At 43.4% G+C, this 17,616-nt stretch overlaps 1 protein-coding gene across 6 annotated transcripts in view; it reads right to left on the reverse strand.

Annotated features, from left to right (window-relative positions):
• Nucleotides 1–230: 230 nt before the first annotated feature.
• Nucleotides 231–17,616, reverse strand: part of HFM1 (helicase for meiosis 1) — a 77,460-nt gene continuing 60,074 nt past the window's right edge. For 4 of the 6 annotated variants that reach the window (XM_059728042.1, XM_059728040.1, XM_059728043.1 and 1 more), the window contains 10 exons: nt 14,331–14,486; nt 13,379–13,474; nt 12,887–13,005; nt 10,041–10,123; nt 9,768–9,874; nt 8,195–8,431; nt 4,672–4,762; nt 4,261–4,372; nt 2,699–2,853; nt 231–554 (listed from right to left, as the gene is read on the reverse strand). In XM_059728042.1, coding sequence (XP_059584025.1) covers nt 488–554; nt 2,699–2,853; nt 4,261–4,372; nt 4,672–4,762; nt 8,195–8,431; nt 9,768–9,874; nt 10,041–10,123; nt 12,887–13,005; nt 13,379–13,474; nt 14,331–14,486 — 1,223 coding nt within the window. In that variant the 3' untranslated portion in view covers nt 231–487. The remainder of the gene's footprint in view (nt 555–2,698; nt 2,854–4,260; nt 4,373–4,671; nt 4,763–8,194; nt 8,432–9,767; nt 9,875–10,040; nt 10,124–12,886; nt 13,006–13,378; nt 13,475–14,330; nt 14,487–17,616) is intronic. The other 2 variants (XM_059728045.1, XM_059728044.1) reach the window with 2 other exon arrangements.

The raw sequence follows: 17,616 nt of genomic DNA on the forward strand, positions 1-17,616 counted from the left end.
AAATTTTATTGTTTGAATTTTTCACAATGCTAATATTTTATGTAACCCTTAATTTGGTTAGCTAACAGACTTCATAAAACAAAAATCATGGGTAATTTGTAAGTAAAGAACATTGCGGTTACTCAGATATGTATTTATATAAGCAGATACATATTACAGGAAGCATCTTTGCTCTTATTTCATTTTACCTTATTTAGAAGTACCTAAGAACTATCCTGGCTTCAGTAAAGTACTTTCAAATACTTTTATTTATAATCCTGAAAACAGCAAGTTATTTTAACAAAGAGGCTTAAATAACTTTTAAAAAGACAGAAACATACATGGAATTGTGTAAATTAGCTAGCAATGTTTTTGTTATCTAGCCTGTGAAGCAAAGTTGGCTATTAATGAACAGTTATCAAATAAATTCTGTAACTGTATTTGAAGAGTTTTCATTCTGGCGAGTTTTATGTTTCAGAATTTATGATATATCTTGTTTTTATATGTTTTAGAAAATACCATCAAATATTCCAAGAAAAGGCTTAACATCATTGGCTTCATCATCTGGAAGATATCTAGTAAAAATGAAGCAAATCAAAAAGTTGTTATTTAGACTATATAAAACCTATGAAATTACACAGTGTGCAGCTAGGAAACAGCTGTATTACCAAATAATTCTAAATTCCATTTCTTCATATGAAAAGTTAATTACAACTAATAAAATAATGACTCATAACCTTTATGTAATATTTTTTTATATGGAAGGGTTTTGCCTTAAAGCAGAGATTGGCAACCCCTGGCACGTGTGCCAATTAATGACACGTGGAGACATTTTCCTCAGTATTCCAGGAGGCATGCGAGGAAATTGTTTAAAAAACAAACAAACACGTTTTTAAGTTACTGCTCCAGGCTCCCTGGAGCAGCTACAGGTTCTAGTGCTGCAGCAAGCACCAGGGGCGGAGTCAGGAGAACAGAGGCAGGGACCCTGTCCCCAGGCTGCACAGTCCAGCCCAGCCTAGTTTCTAGAGGGGAACTGCAGGGAGGCGGGGCCGAGGCTTAGGCAGGTGCTGCACAGGAAGCTCCCCGTGAGTGGGCAAGCCCTGAGCCTGGGGCTTGAACAGATTAATACCCTGTCCCACCCAGGCGGGGGCAGCACTGGGGCACCAGAGCCAGGCACTCAGGGTAGAGTCCAGGCAGCAGAGAGAATCAGGTGCAGGGGGAGGCACTGCAGGCAGGCTGGCTTGGTTGGCCCCATGGGAAGGCAGGGGCTGGGTGGGAAACATGCTCCGGGATTTCATTGGCTCAGGCTGCAGCGGGTAGGGGCACCCAGTGGCATCCAAGGTGGGGCCCAGCCTGGCCTGCACAGCTCTGCAGGGATGGCTGCAAGGGAATGTACTGCCTGGACAGGGCAGGATGCCGGGCACAGGGTGTTCCCAGCTCCAGGCTTGGCCTCCCTGCATGCTGGGCACAGTGCAAGTGGGGCAGAGCTGCCCCCCATGCAAGAGCTCAGCCGCAAGAGCCCCCTGGGCCCCAGGAACAGCTGCTGTGGCTGCACGGGCCTACCTGGGCCCCAGTCTTGTCCACCCTCAGCTCCCCTTCAGAGGCCAGGGGCCAGGCAGGCGCTAAGCAGGGCCGCCACGCTGAAGGCCCCCAGCTGGTTTGGCCCCAAGGGACTGGGGAAGCACACACATACATACCTCCGGGTGGATGGCAGTGGAGGGGCCGGGGTTGCGCTGCCCTTGCCCTGAGGCATGTGTTGCAATCACTGCCAGCAAGGAGCTGATCCTGGTGTCTGGAGCCCTGGCAATAGTTCCACGCTGGCAGCAACTGCACGCACGCCTCAGAGTGGATGGTAGAGGGGCTGCGGTTGCACCGCCTCAGGCCCCCCCTGCTGCTATCTGCCCAGAAGCGTTCACGCAGCGTCCGCTGGCACAAAGCCCAGCTGGGATCTGGAGCCAACAGGAGTGGCACTAAGGGGGCTACAGCCACCCCAAGATTCTTCTTAGCCCCCCCACCTCCCCCAGGCACCCCTCCAAGCCCAGCCCCCCCCCACCTGGGAGTGCCACACTTCTGCAGGCTCAGCTGTGCAGGGCAGGTGGCAGCCACACTGGGGAGAGGGAGGTTAAAGAGAATTTGGGGAGGGGGGGCTAAATCGAATTTTGGGGTGGCCATGGCCCTTCTAGCACCACTCCTCCAGGTGGCTGATAGGCCGGGACCTTAGTGAGCCACGCAGCAACCCGGGTGCCAGCTCCCCAGGGAAGCAAAGGGGCTGTGGTGGGCCCGGGACATCGTTGGGTTGGACTTTGTTCTGCAGTCCAGCAGCTTGGCCAGGCACGTGTCTGGTAGCGTGCATGTATACGTGTGTCTGGTTCTGTGTGTTTTGTGTGCACGCATGTGTGGTTCTGTGTGTGTACATGTAGCATATGAAGTTTTATTTACTGTCACCAGGTTTAGAATTTTTAGAAAATCTGCTATTTACTGTAAAAAAAAAGAGAAGCATTTATGATAATTATGTTAATATGCAGTGTGTCCTGCCATGTACCCCCTGCCCCAGTTTTGTTTTTCTGGCATGCTGGCACTCTATCACCTTACAAGGTAGACATTGTGTTTTTTTCAGCACTCTGGCCTAAAACATTGCCTACCCCTGCCTTAAATGCCAAGATCCCATTGAATGCTCAGTACCTTGGAGCATCAGTCATAAAAAAAATATTTTTGTTACCTGAGATTAATTTCACTTTTTCTTTCTTTATTACAAATAAAAAAATCCCCTTTTTCACTGCTTTTAGAAGACTCTGAGACTGTTCCTGAGTTTGAAGAACAAAATGGTTTTTTTACCTCAGAAGGATTGGGATGTTTTTTTTCTTGAAAGCTGAACTGAAATGTAAAGGTTACAAAATAACCACGATTAAAAAGCCAATTTAAAGAGAAACATCTATACTATAGTACTTCATAGTATCCATTAGAGGTGCACCACTACATCAGTCTGATATCGGATTGGCACCAACATAAAGAAAATTGGCTGTATCAAAAATCAGCCCAATGCGGCCAATAATTTGGCCGATAAAGGCCTGTGCGCATGTGTAGCTGCAGTGTGGCATACAGGCAGTAAGGAGCACAGCCCGGTAGCCTGAAGAGCTGTGTGCAGCTGGTAAGTCTGTTGTGGTAGAAGGAGAGGGGGCAGTGGGCGGGGAGGGGCAGAAGCTGCCCAGCTGGGGCAAGGTATGGGACAGAGCCATAGCTCATCTGGAGGTGCCAGGGGAGAGGCAGCTCCTGCCACTGCGCACATCCCAGGAGGACATGGGGGGGTGGCATTTGCCCCTTGATCTACATGGGATGGGGCGGGGTGGGTAGATGGACTCCAGCTGTGGGCTGGAGCCAGGGCTGCGCCGGGCTCTTCTCAGTAGGGGCAGAGCTTGGGGCAGGTGGCAGCAGCACTGGGAGGGGGCAACAAGGGGGCCTGCAGCCACCCCGAATTTTGCCATAGCCCCCCTCCCAGTGCCACTGCTGCCCACCCTGAGCCCAGGCCCCACTGAGAAGAGCCCAGCACAACCACAGCTCCAGCCTGCAGTTGCAGCCCATCTGCCCTGCTCCACGCAGATCTGGGGGCACATGCTCCCCACCCCTTGTGCCTTCCTGGGGTGCGAGCAGTGGTGGGAGCTGCCCCCCGGGACGAGCCACAGCTCCATCCCGTGCCCACCCCACCCTTAGTGGGCAGCGCCTGCCCCAGCCTCTGTCCCACTCCCTCTCTCACCACAGGGGGCATTGATTTGCCCCCCCCCCACACCACTTTCCTCCCGCCTCCCCTTCCACCACAACAGACTTACCAGCTGCATGCAGCTGTATCGGAAATTGGATCAGTATCGGCCGATATGCCTCCTTAATAATTGTCTATCGGTATTGGCCCCCAAAATCTCTATTGGTGCACTCCTAGCATCCATATTTATTACTTAGAGTCTGGTAGCTCACAGGAAAGGCCTAAGCACATGCTGAACTTCAGTCATATGCACAGATGCTTTGCTAAATCAAGGCTTGAGAGCAAAAGGCTTGTTGAAATGCTACATAATACAGTACATGAGTGAAATTCACGTCTATTTCTTTTTGTAGGCTTATTTTTCCTGAAAATAGATGAATACTTGTATCTGAACAACAGAGGCAGTGTCACAAAAATGATCAGTCTTTCAAATATTGACAGAAAACTGAAAATGGTCAAACTGAATCACAGACAAAAAATTCACTTAACTGCACTTTTGGATACACAATTATGAATATTTATCTACTTACATTATTTGTATTTCCATTCTGTGTTGGTAATTTCATTTTTGATGGCGCATTTAATGTGGGCGAGAGAGAATTCTGTGGATGAACACCCATCTTATCTTGCAACTTGCCAACACTGCAAATGTTAAGTTTGGATAATTTAGATATTTCAGAATAAACATAAATGGTTTTCTCTGAAGTGTAATGGTTTTAATTTCTACTCCCCCACATTTATGTTAATTGAAATTGAAAAATAAATAAATAACAAAGGTCTTTTTTAACGTTCAAACTTCTGTCATTTTCAAAGTTCACATTCCAATTTACCTAGTCCCCACAATTCTGTAAAATGTCATGGACAGCATTGTGCCAATAACATTATACGTGTGCCCACCTCAAGAACAGACAATACATTTTTACTGAACATCCAAAACTTACTTTCCTGAAGTGTCACTTATGACTTCGTATTGTGTGTTCTGGAATAGTGGTTTATGTTGTATTGTATTTTGAAGGCAGGAGCTTCCAGATCCTGTACAAGGATGATAGTTTTAAGATAGTCATAAAACAGTAGGGGGTGAGATCCTTGTAAATCCTTCCTAGAATTCTAAGAGTAAAAGTGTCAGGCAGGGATTTGAATATTGTGTAAGTTTTTCACGTTTGCTTGTTTGGATTGCTGGTTAACTTTAAACGTTGAGGCAAACAGTCAAACTAGCAAAAATTTCTGTACTCAGGAAGCTATTTTCTCATTGTTCCTTAAATACTAAGTCTTGCCTCAGTTCAATGCACCAAATCTTCTGCTTCTGTAAATCCCTGACATCGTTGACTCTATTAACAGGCAGTGTGACTGAATGGATAGGGCTCTGAATGGGAACGGATATTACTATAGTTATTCCTGGCTCTACCACTAACTTAGTGTGTTACTCTGAATTCCACTCCACTCTGTATATCTGTTTCTGCTACCACCCTTTGCCTATATGAAGTACAAAAGCTGCAGGCCAGAGCCTGTACAGATTAATGTAAGAGTTTATACTGAATTATCAAGGTCCAGTTACAGTTGCAGGCTCCAGGTTACAAATAGTACCAACCACAAAGAATATGGTTCTATGGATTTGTTTACACTAACAGAAACCAGAGTCAAAATCCACTACTGGTACAATTTTGCAAGACACTGCAGTGGTGGAAGTTGTAGTTTAAACAGGTGATTTTATAACTGTGTATGTTAATGTTGCTCAGAGAAAAGACAGGAAGTATGAATGTTAACAAAACTGAATTTGAGTCCGATCTGGTTACTGCTGTTCTTTCAATCCTCTATTTTGGTTTGGAACTAAATCAGGAAGAGATTGCTTCAGACTGACCATGAAAGATCCTAGGAAATAATACACCTGAAGTCAGTACTATAAACCTGATTATGGTATTACATAACATGTGTAGAAGAAAAAGTTATGGGATCTGTACTTCAGGTAACAGGAGATAATGATCTTTGACAGTTATAAGAGTTTGTTACAGTCTTTGGAAAAGAAAAATAGCCTACTATAAAAAATATCCATTGCTCTTAAAATTGTGTAATTCTATGAGAACTCAAAAGGACCCACTGATGCAAAGTTTTTAACTTTTGTAGCAGCATTAAAAATGGACCCACCTGAAGGAATAGGAAGGGCTGCCCCGCAGAGGGACAGAGTTTGTCTCAGTAGGAACACCATTTGGCCTGAGGGTGAGTGAAGCTACTTTGGAGGTAGCCCTCTTGCAAGTGGGAGGAGTGATGTAACCCCAGCAGGGTTTGAATGACAGAGGTTAGCTAAAGCTAAAGACCGGGAAGAGCCCTGGCCTGGGATAGGCTGGAGACTAGGGAAAGGATCTCCCCATGGCCGTCCCTCCCACAGCCCCTGGCAGAGCTCTGCAGAAGTAGCAGGGAAAGGCAGAGGCTGCAGGGAAGAGTGCTACAGTGCGTCCGTTTTCTCTCCCTTCCCCTCCCAGCCAGGGCAGTATAAGAGAGGAGCTGCCTGTGAGGAGAATCCAAGCCTGGGAAGCCTCTCCTGCAAATCCCTGTGTGGCTGGGTGAGCACAGCAGGGGAGGGGGACCCAGGGCCGGGGAAGAGGCTGGAGACTGCCCCGGTTTTTTTCCTGTGAATGAGAAGGCAGGGAGGGGCCGCATTTGCTGGATGCTGTAAGGCTGTGCTTGGCAGGGGAAATTGTTACAACCTGCAGCCCAGATACTGCTCCTTGTTGAGCCAAGGGAAGGGGCCTGGGCAGGAATAAGCTTTCTTCCAGGGACTGCAGGGGAGGAGCCACTGCCTGCTGCACCAACACCCCTGGAGCTTGTGCATAGGACACCAGCAGCAGGGACCACCCACAAATGCAGGGGCACAGACAGTCCTCCATGAGATGCTAAGCCAGGGGCAGTGCACACAGGGTCCTTAGTACACACTGTACGAGTTATAGACTATGCAAATAAGTTCTTGATGGTTTACTAGTTGGAGTATCAATGCATTTATGTATTGGTTCCTTATGTATCATGGGTAAGTTGCATACCTTCCCCTAGTGTAAAGTGTATCCAAGAAGCATTAACCCTTAAACCACCATCACCAGGTCATGCAGTGTAATATTTGTTCTATTGCATTGATTATATGTTACCTTGTAAATAATTAAATCCTGTAAATAGTTTCATAATGGTCTGCAAGGTTGTTTGATTGTAAGGGGAGGACCCTGCAGTAGCTACCCAGGGAGCTGGGCGGGGCCACTGGAGGGGGTATCCCAGGATCCCACTATTCAGGTGAGGGCGCGGGTAGTGTCGTGCCCAGGGTTACACTTATTTGACAGAGGTATAATGAATTGCATCAATTTGATAACTGAAACAAAAAAATATTTCTCTGCTGATCAGTTTAACAAGTATCCAATGACTTTTCAGTTGTAAGCGATGACACAAGGAAAAGCTTTTTCACTGTTAGAACAGTGAGGCAGTGGAACAGACTGCCTAGGGAAGTTGTGGAATCTCCATCATTGAAGGTGTTCAGAAAGAGGTTGGATCAGCATTGGTCAGTGATTATCTAGAAGTAGCTATACCTATGCTAAGCTATGCTAGGGATATTTTCCATGTTACTGGGCTTTTCTGGTTGCCACAGGAAGGAATGTTTTTCCCCGCCTGTTGCCACATGTGTTGGGGGGTTTGCCTTCCTGAAAAGCATTGGGTATTGGCTGCAGCTAAGCCTAGGGATTTTGACTGGGGTACCAGTGCTCCTGCTGGTATAAAAACCCAGAGGTTCCTGGCTAGAGGGTCTTGTCCCTCTGCTCAGGATCAGACAGATTTCCAGGGCCAGATTAATCCTTTAGTGGGCCCTAGGCAAACAAACTCATGGGCCCCTGTATATATAATACTGTATATTTATATTATTTTTTTCACTCAATAATTATCATATGTAAAATAAGCACAACTGGGACCCTTTTCACTTAGGGCCCTAGGCATGTGCTTAGTTTGCCTATGCATTCATCCAGCCCTGCCAATCACTATGTTTGGTGTCAGGAAGTAAGTTTACTCCATAGTAAGACAGACATCGACTGTAGGGGCATTTGCCTTCTTGTTAGGGGGAGGGGGTCCTCTTCTTTAATTCTCTAGTGCACATTTTAATAACCTTATTTGCAGCAGCAGGCCACAGACTGTCATTGTCCTCCTTTCCCTGTGGCAGGTTAAGCTGTGTGACAGGGCTGATTGTGTAGTTTGGTAATAGGTTAGACAAGGATGTGTATGAGATGGTCTAGATAGGGATGATCCCACTTCAAGCAGAAGGTTGGATTAAGTGACCTCCAGAGTTCCCTTCATGCCTTATTTTTCTATGATTCTATAACTCTAAGTACTTGTAGCAAAACAGGGTAAAAGTTGATTTAGGGAAGTCTAACTGGTACATTGTCTATTCTGTAAGCATTCAGCAAGAATGATAAAAAACATGTTATAAAAATATAATCTTACCTAAATCTTTATTTGCCACATCACTGGAAAAGCTGCAAGCATATATTAATTTCTCATCATCAAAATCATCCCAAACCTCATCTCCCAACTCGAAGTTCACATTCAGAGTCTTTGAAAACCAAGAGCTGCTTTTATCTGCATCAGTCAAGTTAGGCATTGAAGATTCAAGATTTTTGTTTGACATCATTGCCTGATGGGTCTTCTCACCCACAGCTGAAGAATGTTTCCAAGATAAATCTATAATGATTTCATTAAAAAAGAAGGCTTAGATATGCACTCTTTTCCAATATTATTTTAAGAAATAGTCCTCTTCATTCTAGATTCCAGTGAATGACCCTTCTAATGCATATTCTAAACAATATGAGCTTCAGGTTTTTTCCCTGCAAGTGTATGAAAATTCTGGTCTGAGAGCAAGTTTAATATTTACGAACCGAGTCCCTTTTTCTCTGTACTGTTTTCTCCTATTCACCATTTCCCCAAGAGCTAATCACAATGGACTAACGCATTTTAAAACCTGAATGGTAAAGCACTTAAAATATAATTTCTTTAAAAAAAAGTAATTTCTTGCATTTCCTATTTTAAACTTTAATTATATATCTTATCTATAACACTTCCCATTTATTATATGATATTTAATTATCGAGTATGACATGTTCTCTAAAATTATATACATAAAATATAAAATTAATAATGAATTTATTACAGGTCCAAAGAGCTATAATCAATTACAATGACAATTAGGTAGAGGTAGAGTTAAGAACATGCACCAAGGCAGCAAAATTTTAAAAGCTATTAAATAGATGTGGAGGCAGTATACTTCTGGAGATTTACACTCTTTTTAAGCAGTGTTTTCTATATCACTCCAGAAATAAAATACAATGGAGCACTAGAAATTAAGAACAATTAATATCTTTACACTTACATACACTGCATATTGTGTAGTAACATTAGTACCTTCATCAACAGTGATTAAAAGAATTGGGGAAAATGTTTTCTATTACTACACATACATTTATGGAAAACTTAGAACCTTGAGAGGTGTTAAAACACAAAATGGTTTCCTACTACAGATCCAGAGAAAGATGTCCTACAAAATGAGAACTTACCTACTTAAGAGGCCAATTTTACAAATACTACCACACATACTGCTAAAATTTCACTCAGATTCTTCAGTTACTATGAAAAGGAGGCAAGGGGAAAAGATAGAGGATACACTACTGAACCAGTTAAGACTCCACGAGGCCACCCTTCCTTACCTTCTGCTTGGCTTCAATGTAAATACACGTAGTTGTAAGTACCACACCCAGTAATATTTACATAATTAGACTTAAACTGTATTAGAACTAATCTCTAAAGAGTTCTTTTAAAAGATGTTATTTGTCTAGCTCTACTCTTGTAATTTCCACTGATATCAGAAAGAAAACAAATGTATTGAGGGTACTGTATAATCCAAAATGTGCAGTTTCCTTCATTGATTTACTGGTTTCAATAGGTCTGATTTTACAATAAACATTCAAGTTAAATCAAGACAGTGAAAAATCATAGAAAGACTCATATATTAGTATTAACTTACTAATCTTTCCATAGCTCTCCTGTTGTAGTTGTTTCTGAAATCTTCCAAGGTTATCAACATTTTCACACTGATCTACTGAAGATGCAGGAGACTCTTTGTATTCAGATCTTCATACAAATCAGTAAAACAAATCAGTGAAAACACAGGTCAAAAGAAGGCTAAAAATTAAAGCTAATTTGATTCAGAAAACAACCCTTGACTACTTAGATAAATTAAAGGATTTGAAATATATAGGATGTGGCTTCTCTTATATTAATTATAACAATATGGTACCTTGGCAATGCTGGCAGCAAAGAGTTGGGTGTATAAACAAAGTGTTTAAGATCCACATTCTGAGTTCGATTCAGTAGCTGCATCTTAAAAAAAAACAACATTATTACAATGTCTGTACATGTGAGAGGAAAGATATATGTAGCGTCTCATTGTATTTTAATAATCTGGACCACAGTACTAGCACCTTGCCAGGAATACAGGGTTGTTGGTTATGACATACCATCTTTCCCTGGAACCCATATGGAAAATCCATAAACAACTGCAACCCATACTAAAAGAAGACCCAATTTTCAAAGAGATCTTTCCAGAACCATCCATCCTAGTCTTTAAAAAAGCACCAAACCCAGGCCGGATTAATCCTTTAGTGGGTCTAGGCAAACAAACTCGTGGGCCCCGGGTCAGTCAAGACCCCCTCCCTCCTCGCCCAGTACTGCTGCCTGAGGGGAGCAGGGCTCAGAGCTGCCACTAGGAAGCAGCCACCACAGCGGGGAGGCTGGCAGAAGGGAGGCGAAAAAGGGAAGGGAGGCGGATGGAGCCATTCATGCTACCGCTGCAGAGGGAAGAACCAGGCTCCCCCATAGCTCAGAGTCCTAGGCATCTGCCTAGTTTGCCTATGCATTAATCTGGCCCTGACTGAACCTTACTAACCTCATCACCAGAAGCAAACTTCCTATAGCCCAAAGCACACTGAATGGATCCAGACTGTGCCATGACAAAAAATGTAAAACCTGTCAACACATCTCTACCACTCCCACAATAACTATACCACAACAGAACTATCACCATTCCTGGATCTGACACCTGTACCTCCAGAAATGTAATATATCTCATCCAGTGCACTAAATGCCCTGATAGAAAATATGTAGGAGAAACCAAACAACAACTGCATACCAGAATGATCACACACCAAAAATCTATCAAAGACAAAAATACCCCATTATCTGTGGGTGCACACTTTTCACAAGACAACCACTCTCTCTCCAATCTCTCAGCTCTAATCCTCAAATGATATTTACAAAGCACCTTTCATAGACAAGCCTATGAACTTCACTTCATAAATCTACTGGATACAAAAAATCATGGACTACATATAGACATTGGATTTATGGCACATTATAACCTGCCTAACATCTAATAACTCCAGGTAACCTGTCTGCATTTTACCAGCTACATTCTATCACCAGTTCTACATTCCTCTCCACTCCCCAACCTGTTGTCTCCCATTCCTCTGATCCTTACTGTCCCACATTGCATTTTCATAGACCTGCATTTTACATATTGGCTTCTATTTTATCCAGGAGAGCACACAAATACCAACAGACTTTCCCTATTGCCTGAAGAAGGGTGTTTGTGCCTGAAAGCCTGCAAAGAACAATTTTTCCAACTATTTAGCTGGTCTAATAAAAGATATCATATCTATCCAAAGAACCTTGTTTGCCAGGAATATGGAAGCCAATGTATATATAAAATTATTACTCACATTTCAGAGATTATACATTAAATGATTTAGTATACAACTATCAGATGGGATAAGTTTAAAAAAAAATTGAAAAAATGAATAAAATGATCAACTGAACCAGTGAGATTTCTGTTACACACCCATCTCAGCAAGCTCAGGCTGGTTATCATCCCTAACCTGTTAACCATATTATCTATTGACCCAATATCCTACGCTGTAGAAAGCTCTATAGGGAGAAAAGAAAGGGTTCCAAAAACTTAAGTGTAGCATTCTCCCCAAAGGAAGAAGAGTTTGCAAACATATCAGGATGAGGAGGGGGGCAACTGCAAACTCTGAAACACTGCAGAGTTAGAGAATGTGTCTGCAGGGTACACTGCAATGTTGTGTGGAAAGATCCCAGCTAGCTTGGATCAGCAGCAGTATAACGTCAGCACAGCACTCCCTCAACAGACTAATTAGCCTGGTAGGAGTGCTGCCTTAAGAATGCTATAATGTTTCTGGTATGCAAACTACATTGTTTGGAGCTAGCTTTGTTTCTCTGCAAAGCAGTGCTTTCTACTGTATGAACATACTCTAAAGAGGAAAGTATTCTCAAACCTGTGGATCTCTGGGCATTCATGCACCAAAGCAGCCCTGCCCAGCAGCATTACTAAATCACTTGTCATATTTTGCCACGTAGACTCATGGTTCCCAAATGTCCCTTCTATTAAATCCAACACACTCTCCTAAACTTGCTGAGTATGGATAAGGCAGCATTTGTAGAAAGGGCCACTACAGCATTCTGGGACACACTGGCTGCACCTGCCAATTCTAGCCAGGTTCCACACAACCAGGGACAGCAGCAGCAGTGGGCAGGTCCCTCCTCCCTACCCAGTCCCACTGGTGTTCCCTGAGAGTCCAGGAGCAGGTGCAGAAGGGAACCTGCCCACCCACCACTGCTGTCTCTATTCAAGATTGCCTCCACTTGCAACCCAGCTGGAGTGGGGCAGGAGCAGCTCTGAATCTCCCAAGCCACTCCCAGCTCAGCTGACAGCAGCAGTGGTGGGCATGGGAGGTAGGGGATGTGCAGCTGAGCAGGGAGTGGAAGAAAAGAGGATAAGGGAAGATGGGGAAGGGGGAAAGAAGATAATTTCCTGCCTAAGGGACTTACAAAACAAAACAGGCCCCTCCTGCTGCTCCTGCAGCATGATTTGTCCCCTAGTGTGGGGGGTGGGAAGTCTTGGAGTCAGGATGCAGCCTCCCTGCAACTCAGGTTGCTACACCCTCTTTCTGAAATCTGGGATCTGCCCATGTGCATGTTTATTTGTTATTAATAAAATGGTTTCAACCTACATATAAAGATGTACATAAATTGACTAAAGAACCATTTCAGTATTTTCATATGAACCTTTAATCGTTTCACTGGGGGTACAGATGAAATTGAGCTTCTGTTCCTTAAGTCAGATAGGTATGAAGAAAATTTTGAATCTCTCTTCAACTCAGACTTCTGAGAAACTCCAATTTTACCTAAGAAAAGGAATGAAAAGAATCTTCCATTTAGTCAATGGGAGTTTTGCCACTAACAACACCTTTATGATAATTACTGATGCATTTGTGTTTATACAAACTTATGAAAAGCTGAGTATTGCTATTAAATGCTAGACATGTTATATAAAGTATTATTTTGCATTTTATTACCCAGAGAATTTTTATCATTTTTCCTTTTTAGGTTGCATCCAATTAGCATTCTAAACAGGATTGTCTTACTTAAGCTGCTTTTATGTCAATGCAACTACTGGCATGAACAGAATTTGTCTTAACTTGCCCTTGTGTAATAAAAAAGAAAGTAGGACCCTCCAAATTTAGATACTGGAAATAATGAAGTTTAAATGAAACTTACAGCAGTCATGTCCACAGGCATCTTTATTCTTACAGTGATGGTTGCATTCTCTGTTCCCAGGTCTTGTGTAGGAGACCTCTTGGTTACAAGTGCTTCCTAAATTAGTGCAATAAATAAATATTGACTTTTTAAAGCTCATTGATATTAACAGTACCTCATATAGTAAAAACAAGGCCCAAGCTTAGATATGATACTAGATCTTTGTTTACCCTCCAAACTTTTGGGTCAAAAACTCCATCTGCTGGCTGTCAGCCAGAAAAACTTCTTTGGGCTGGTCAGACTATTTCACTAGCAAACCAATAGCTATCCCCACTGAATACTGCAAGCATCCCCACTGAAGCCTCCAACATGTGCCAAGTATTCCAAATCCAAAAGTGCTCCCAAATCCAAATCCATAAGGAAACATATCCCTACAGAAACAAGTGCTCCAGTTGTATTTGATGATAATTGACTTGATTGTTAACATCAAGTCAATTTCAAAGACAACATACAAAGACTATGTCTAATACACTTCCTGTCTCTAGTAGCAATGTCTTCCAGCTGCTCTAGGCAGGCTGCCTTCTAACAGTGCAACAGTATAGACATATCGACCTTGGTGAGTTAACTGGCTTGGGGTCAGGCCAATTGACACCATCATTCAGCAGTGCTAATTAACCCAACTGAAGTGCTATGCAGAGATAGTTACACTGCTCTTGGTTTAAGAGGCAGTGCTCCCTAAAACACTGCAGTGACCTTGATGGTGTTGCTACCAGCAGTAGGAAGTTTACCATGTAGTCATTCCTAAATTCCTTAATATACTCCATTCACATGAATCATGCAACATATTACTTGACTATGAAGAGACATGAATAAATACAGGGCCCAAATCTTCTTCTACTGAAGAAAATGACCACGGTCCCATTGATAAGAGCAATAAGAAAAGGATGTGGTTCTTTATTAGTGTGTTATTTACCAGTATCTATTCTTGCTGAAGATGCTTTTATTGAAGGTGCGTGATATACATCAAGTGAAGACTCAGCATCTGATTTTCTGTGTACAGCTACTTGATTTCCAAACCTTTTTGCTCCTAAGAAAAAGGCTGTATAGTTTTGCTGAATATCAAGCCCAACTTTCAAAGATAAAGAGAAAGACAAAAAACACTTAAAATAAATTTTAAAATATTTGTTTTCTGTTATCATTTACTTCCACAATGAGGGGAAACAGTATATATTAGCTATTAACATGGCACCCGGGATTTTGATAGTATTGTTTCTCAGTTGTGGAAATACTGTAAGAGTGGAATGTCACGGTTGAGATCTTAAACACAAAATTCAGGACATTTAAAAATATGGTTCCTGTAAAAATCACTTAGCTATGTGGCCAGCCTGTGGCACATGTGCTACAAGTGGCAGCCTTTGTGTAGGGCACAGAGATCAGGAAGGGGGCAGGCAGAACAGCAGCAGGTATGGTAGGAAGGAGAAAGCAGGGCAGCAGATTAGACATGGGAAGGGGATCAGGGAGGCCTTTCCAAAACATTTAGCCCCCACCACTGTAAAGGATGCAGTGTTCATTTTAACCATGTTGCAGGGGTTTAGGTTGTAGCCGTGTTGGTCTAAGGACACAGGCAGACAAGGTTCCTTGAGTGAATTTGATCTCTTTTATTAGACCAACCCAAATAGTTGGAGAAAAGTTATTAAGCAAGCTTTCGGGTTCAAAAACCCTTTGCCTGACGAAGGGTTTTTGAACCTGAACGCTTGCTTAATAACTTTTCTCCAACTATTTGGGTTGGTCTAATAAAAGAGATCAAATTCACCCAAGGAACCTTGTCTGCCTGTGTTCATTTTAATGCATTTATATTTGCATTTGTTTAAATTGCTACTGTGTTCTAAGTGTGCATTTCTGATGTTATTTTGCAGTTTCCACTGAGAATTTCACCACAAGCTGCCACCGAGGAATGCTAGTAGCACTATTTCCACTAACATAAGCAAAATTCTTGCAGTGGATACTAATAAAATTTTCAGCTTTAGACAACAAAAATATATATACAAGATTATACACAAGGAAGTATTCACTACTAAGGCTGTAAATGTTAGGATAGCCAAATCTGAAATAGAACTTGAGTTGGTAATGTGGCCAAGACATGAGGGAGAAGGGACTAAAAAGAGGTTCAGTTTGGACAGGGATAAACACAAGGTAGAATGTTTTGGAATCATTTTTCTGAGAAAAAGTAGTGGATTTATCTCGGGGGGGGGCAAATGGAAATGATTAGCAACCAGTGGTGACGCACAGGGGGTGCACGTGCACCCCTTGAGAACGCTGGTGCACCCCATCAGTCAGGGTTCCCGGGGGGGAGGGGAGGGGCAGGCGAGAGCGCTGGTGTCCCCCCCCGAGAGCGCTGGCTGGGGAGTGCACCAGAAGTGGTCCCTCCATGGCCAATCCCACTGACCCAGAAGTGGCAGCGGCATGCTGCTGCCAGTTGTGGGTCAGCAGGATCAGCTGCCGCAGCTACCCCCCCGCCCCGTTGGCAGAATTGGCCACAGGGGGACCCCCCCACCCTGGCCTGCAGGATCGACCACAGGGGGACCCCCTGGTCTCTGACTGTCCAACCGGGGGGGCAAGTGCCCCCCCCCCAACTCAGGAGGCACCAGTCGCTCATGTTAGCAACTAAAAGGGTGAAAATCTGAGACAGAGGACCATCCAGAATAATCTTGAGGGTAGAGCTGATATAAGTATAAAAGGGAAGAATTTTCTGTAGACCAGGCAAACGCTATGGCACTCATTTTCCTTTATGCACCATTTTTGGCACTTAGGTACAATTTCAGATTCTGCGCTTTGACTAAACAGATTCACCCTACATAGCTATGCATTTTCCTGCCAAAAATAAAATGGTGGTGATAGAGGTATATCCCTATTTTAGTCCAATAGTTTAGTGGTTAGAGTACCACCCAAGAAGTAGGAAATCTATGTTCTAAGCTGCTCTCACCCAGAGGGGGGTTGAATCTTCATCTGCTGCTTCCCAGTACAGTGTTGTAACCACCAGAGCACAGTTTAGGCATTAATCTAGTCCCCTTGTCAACCCTGCTCTTGAAGCTGAACCACTGTGCCTTGTATTTAATATTCATTGGATAAAATGAACCGTGGGAAACCTTCTGCCACACTGGTAGCAAGCAACTAGGCTAGAACTCACGGGCACATTCCATCTACAGCAATTTCATCCCACAACGCTGCATAACCTTTGGTTGTCTTCTTCCAACTTCTTGTGGGGCCCTGGATCCACACCACAGAACTACCAGAACTACATGGGCCAGATCTGAAAATGATCATTCCAGCAGCAGTGGGGCAAGTGGCTGCAGACCAGGCAGCCACTTGCTGGGGTAGAGGCACACAAGCAGTAGTGGGCCATGCAGCTGAAGGGCAACTAACTGCTGTGTTGCACTGCTTTCACTCACCTGCCTGCTGCCAAGGGTCATTTTCACAGGGGCTCCAAATTTCACAGTAGACCACGCTCACAGCTGGCCACACCCCAATTTCTGGTAGCCCGGATGGAGCAGCTCTGCAAGCCAGATCAAGTGTGCAGGCCATGTGTTTGATACCCGCTGGATTAAGCAGACAATTTCAAATAAAAGACTGAAGAGGGGTCTGGTCAATGCCCACCTGTGGCTTGGTGTTTACAGCACTATTATCCCTGGAGATGAGTCCTTAAAACAAGGGTCTACCTCACTTCTGGTGAAGTGCCCTTATCCCTAGCTTACTGGACTCTAATATGAGAATGTGGTCCTTTTCCTCCTTCCTCCCCTGCTACTAGGCCAGCTACAATTTCAGGTCCTAAGAAGCCTTAGACATATAAATACAACCCTACTGAATAGGCTTAGTTGTCATTTGGACAGTTCCACATGCAAAGCATACCTTGAAGAGAATCACAAACTATAAGTAAGAACCAAAAATGGCCCTGCAACTACATCTGAAATAGAAATGAGTCCACAACTAAGCAATGAGTTTACATTGCAATGCAACAGCTAACTGTTTTACTCACTTCCCCAAGTACGCAAGCCAGACCACAGCTCAGTTATTATACTGGATGTCAATCACCAGGAAGTGATTCAACTCAGGAAGTGGCAAAATGTGGGAATAGAGCAGTTTTATTCCTTTAATAAAAGATTTGCTGTTACCTAAATTATGATGTTGAGATTAGACAGCCATAATCATTACTTTTATAACAATATGCAACACAATTAAAAATGTCTAGATTAGTTCATTTT

Source organism: Alligator mississippiensis, chromosome 5 (assembly GCF_030867095.1).
Source record: "Alligator mississippiensis isolate rAllMis1 chromosome 5, rAllMis1, whole genome shotgun sequence".
NCBI classification, from domain to species: domain Eukaryota; kingdom Metazoa; phylum Chordata; order Crocodylia; family Alligatoridae; genus Alligator; species Alligator mississippiensis.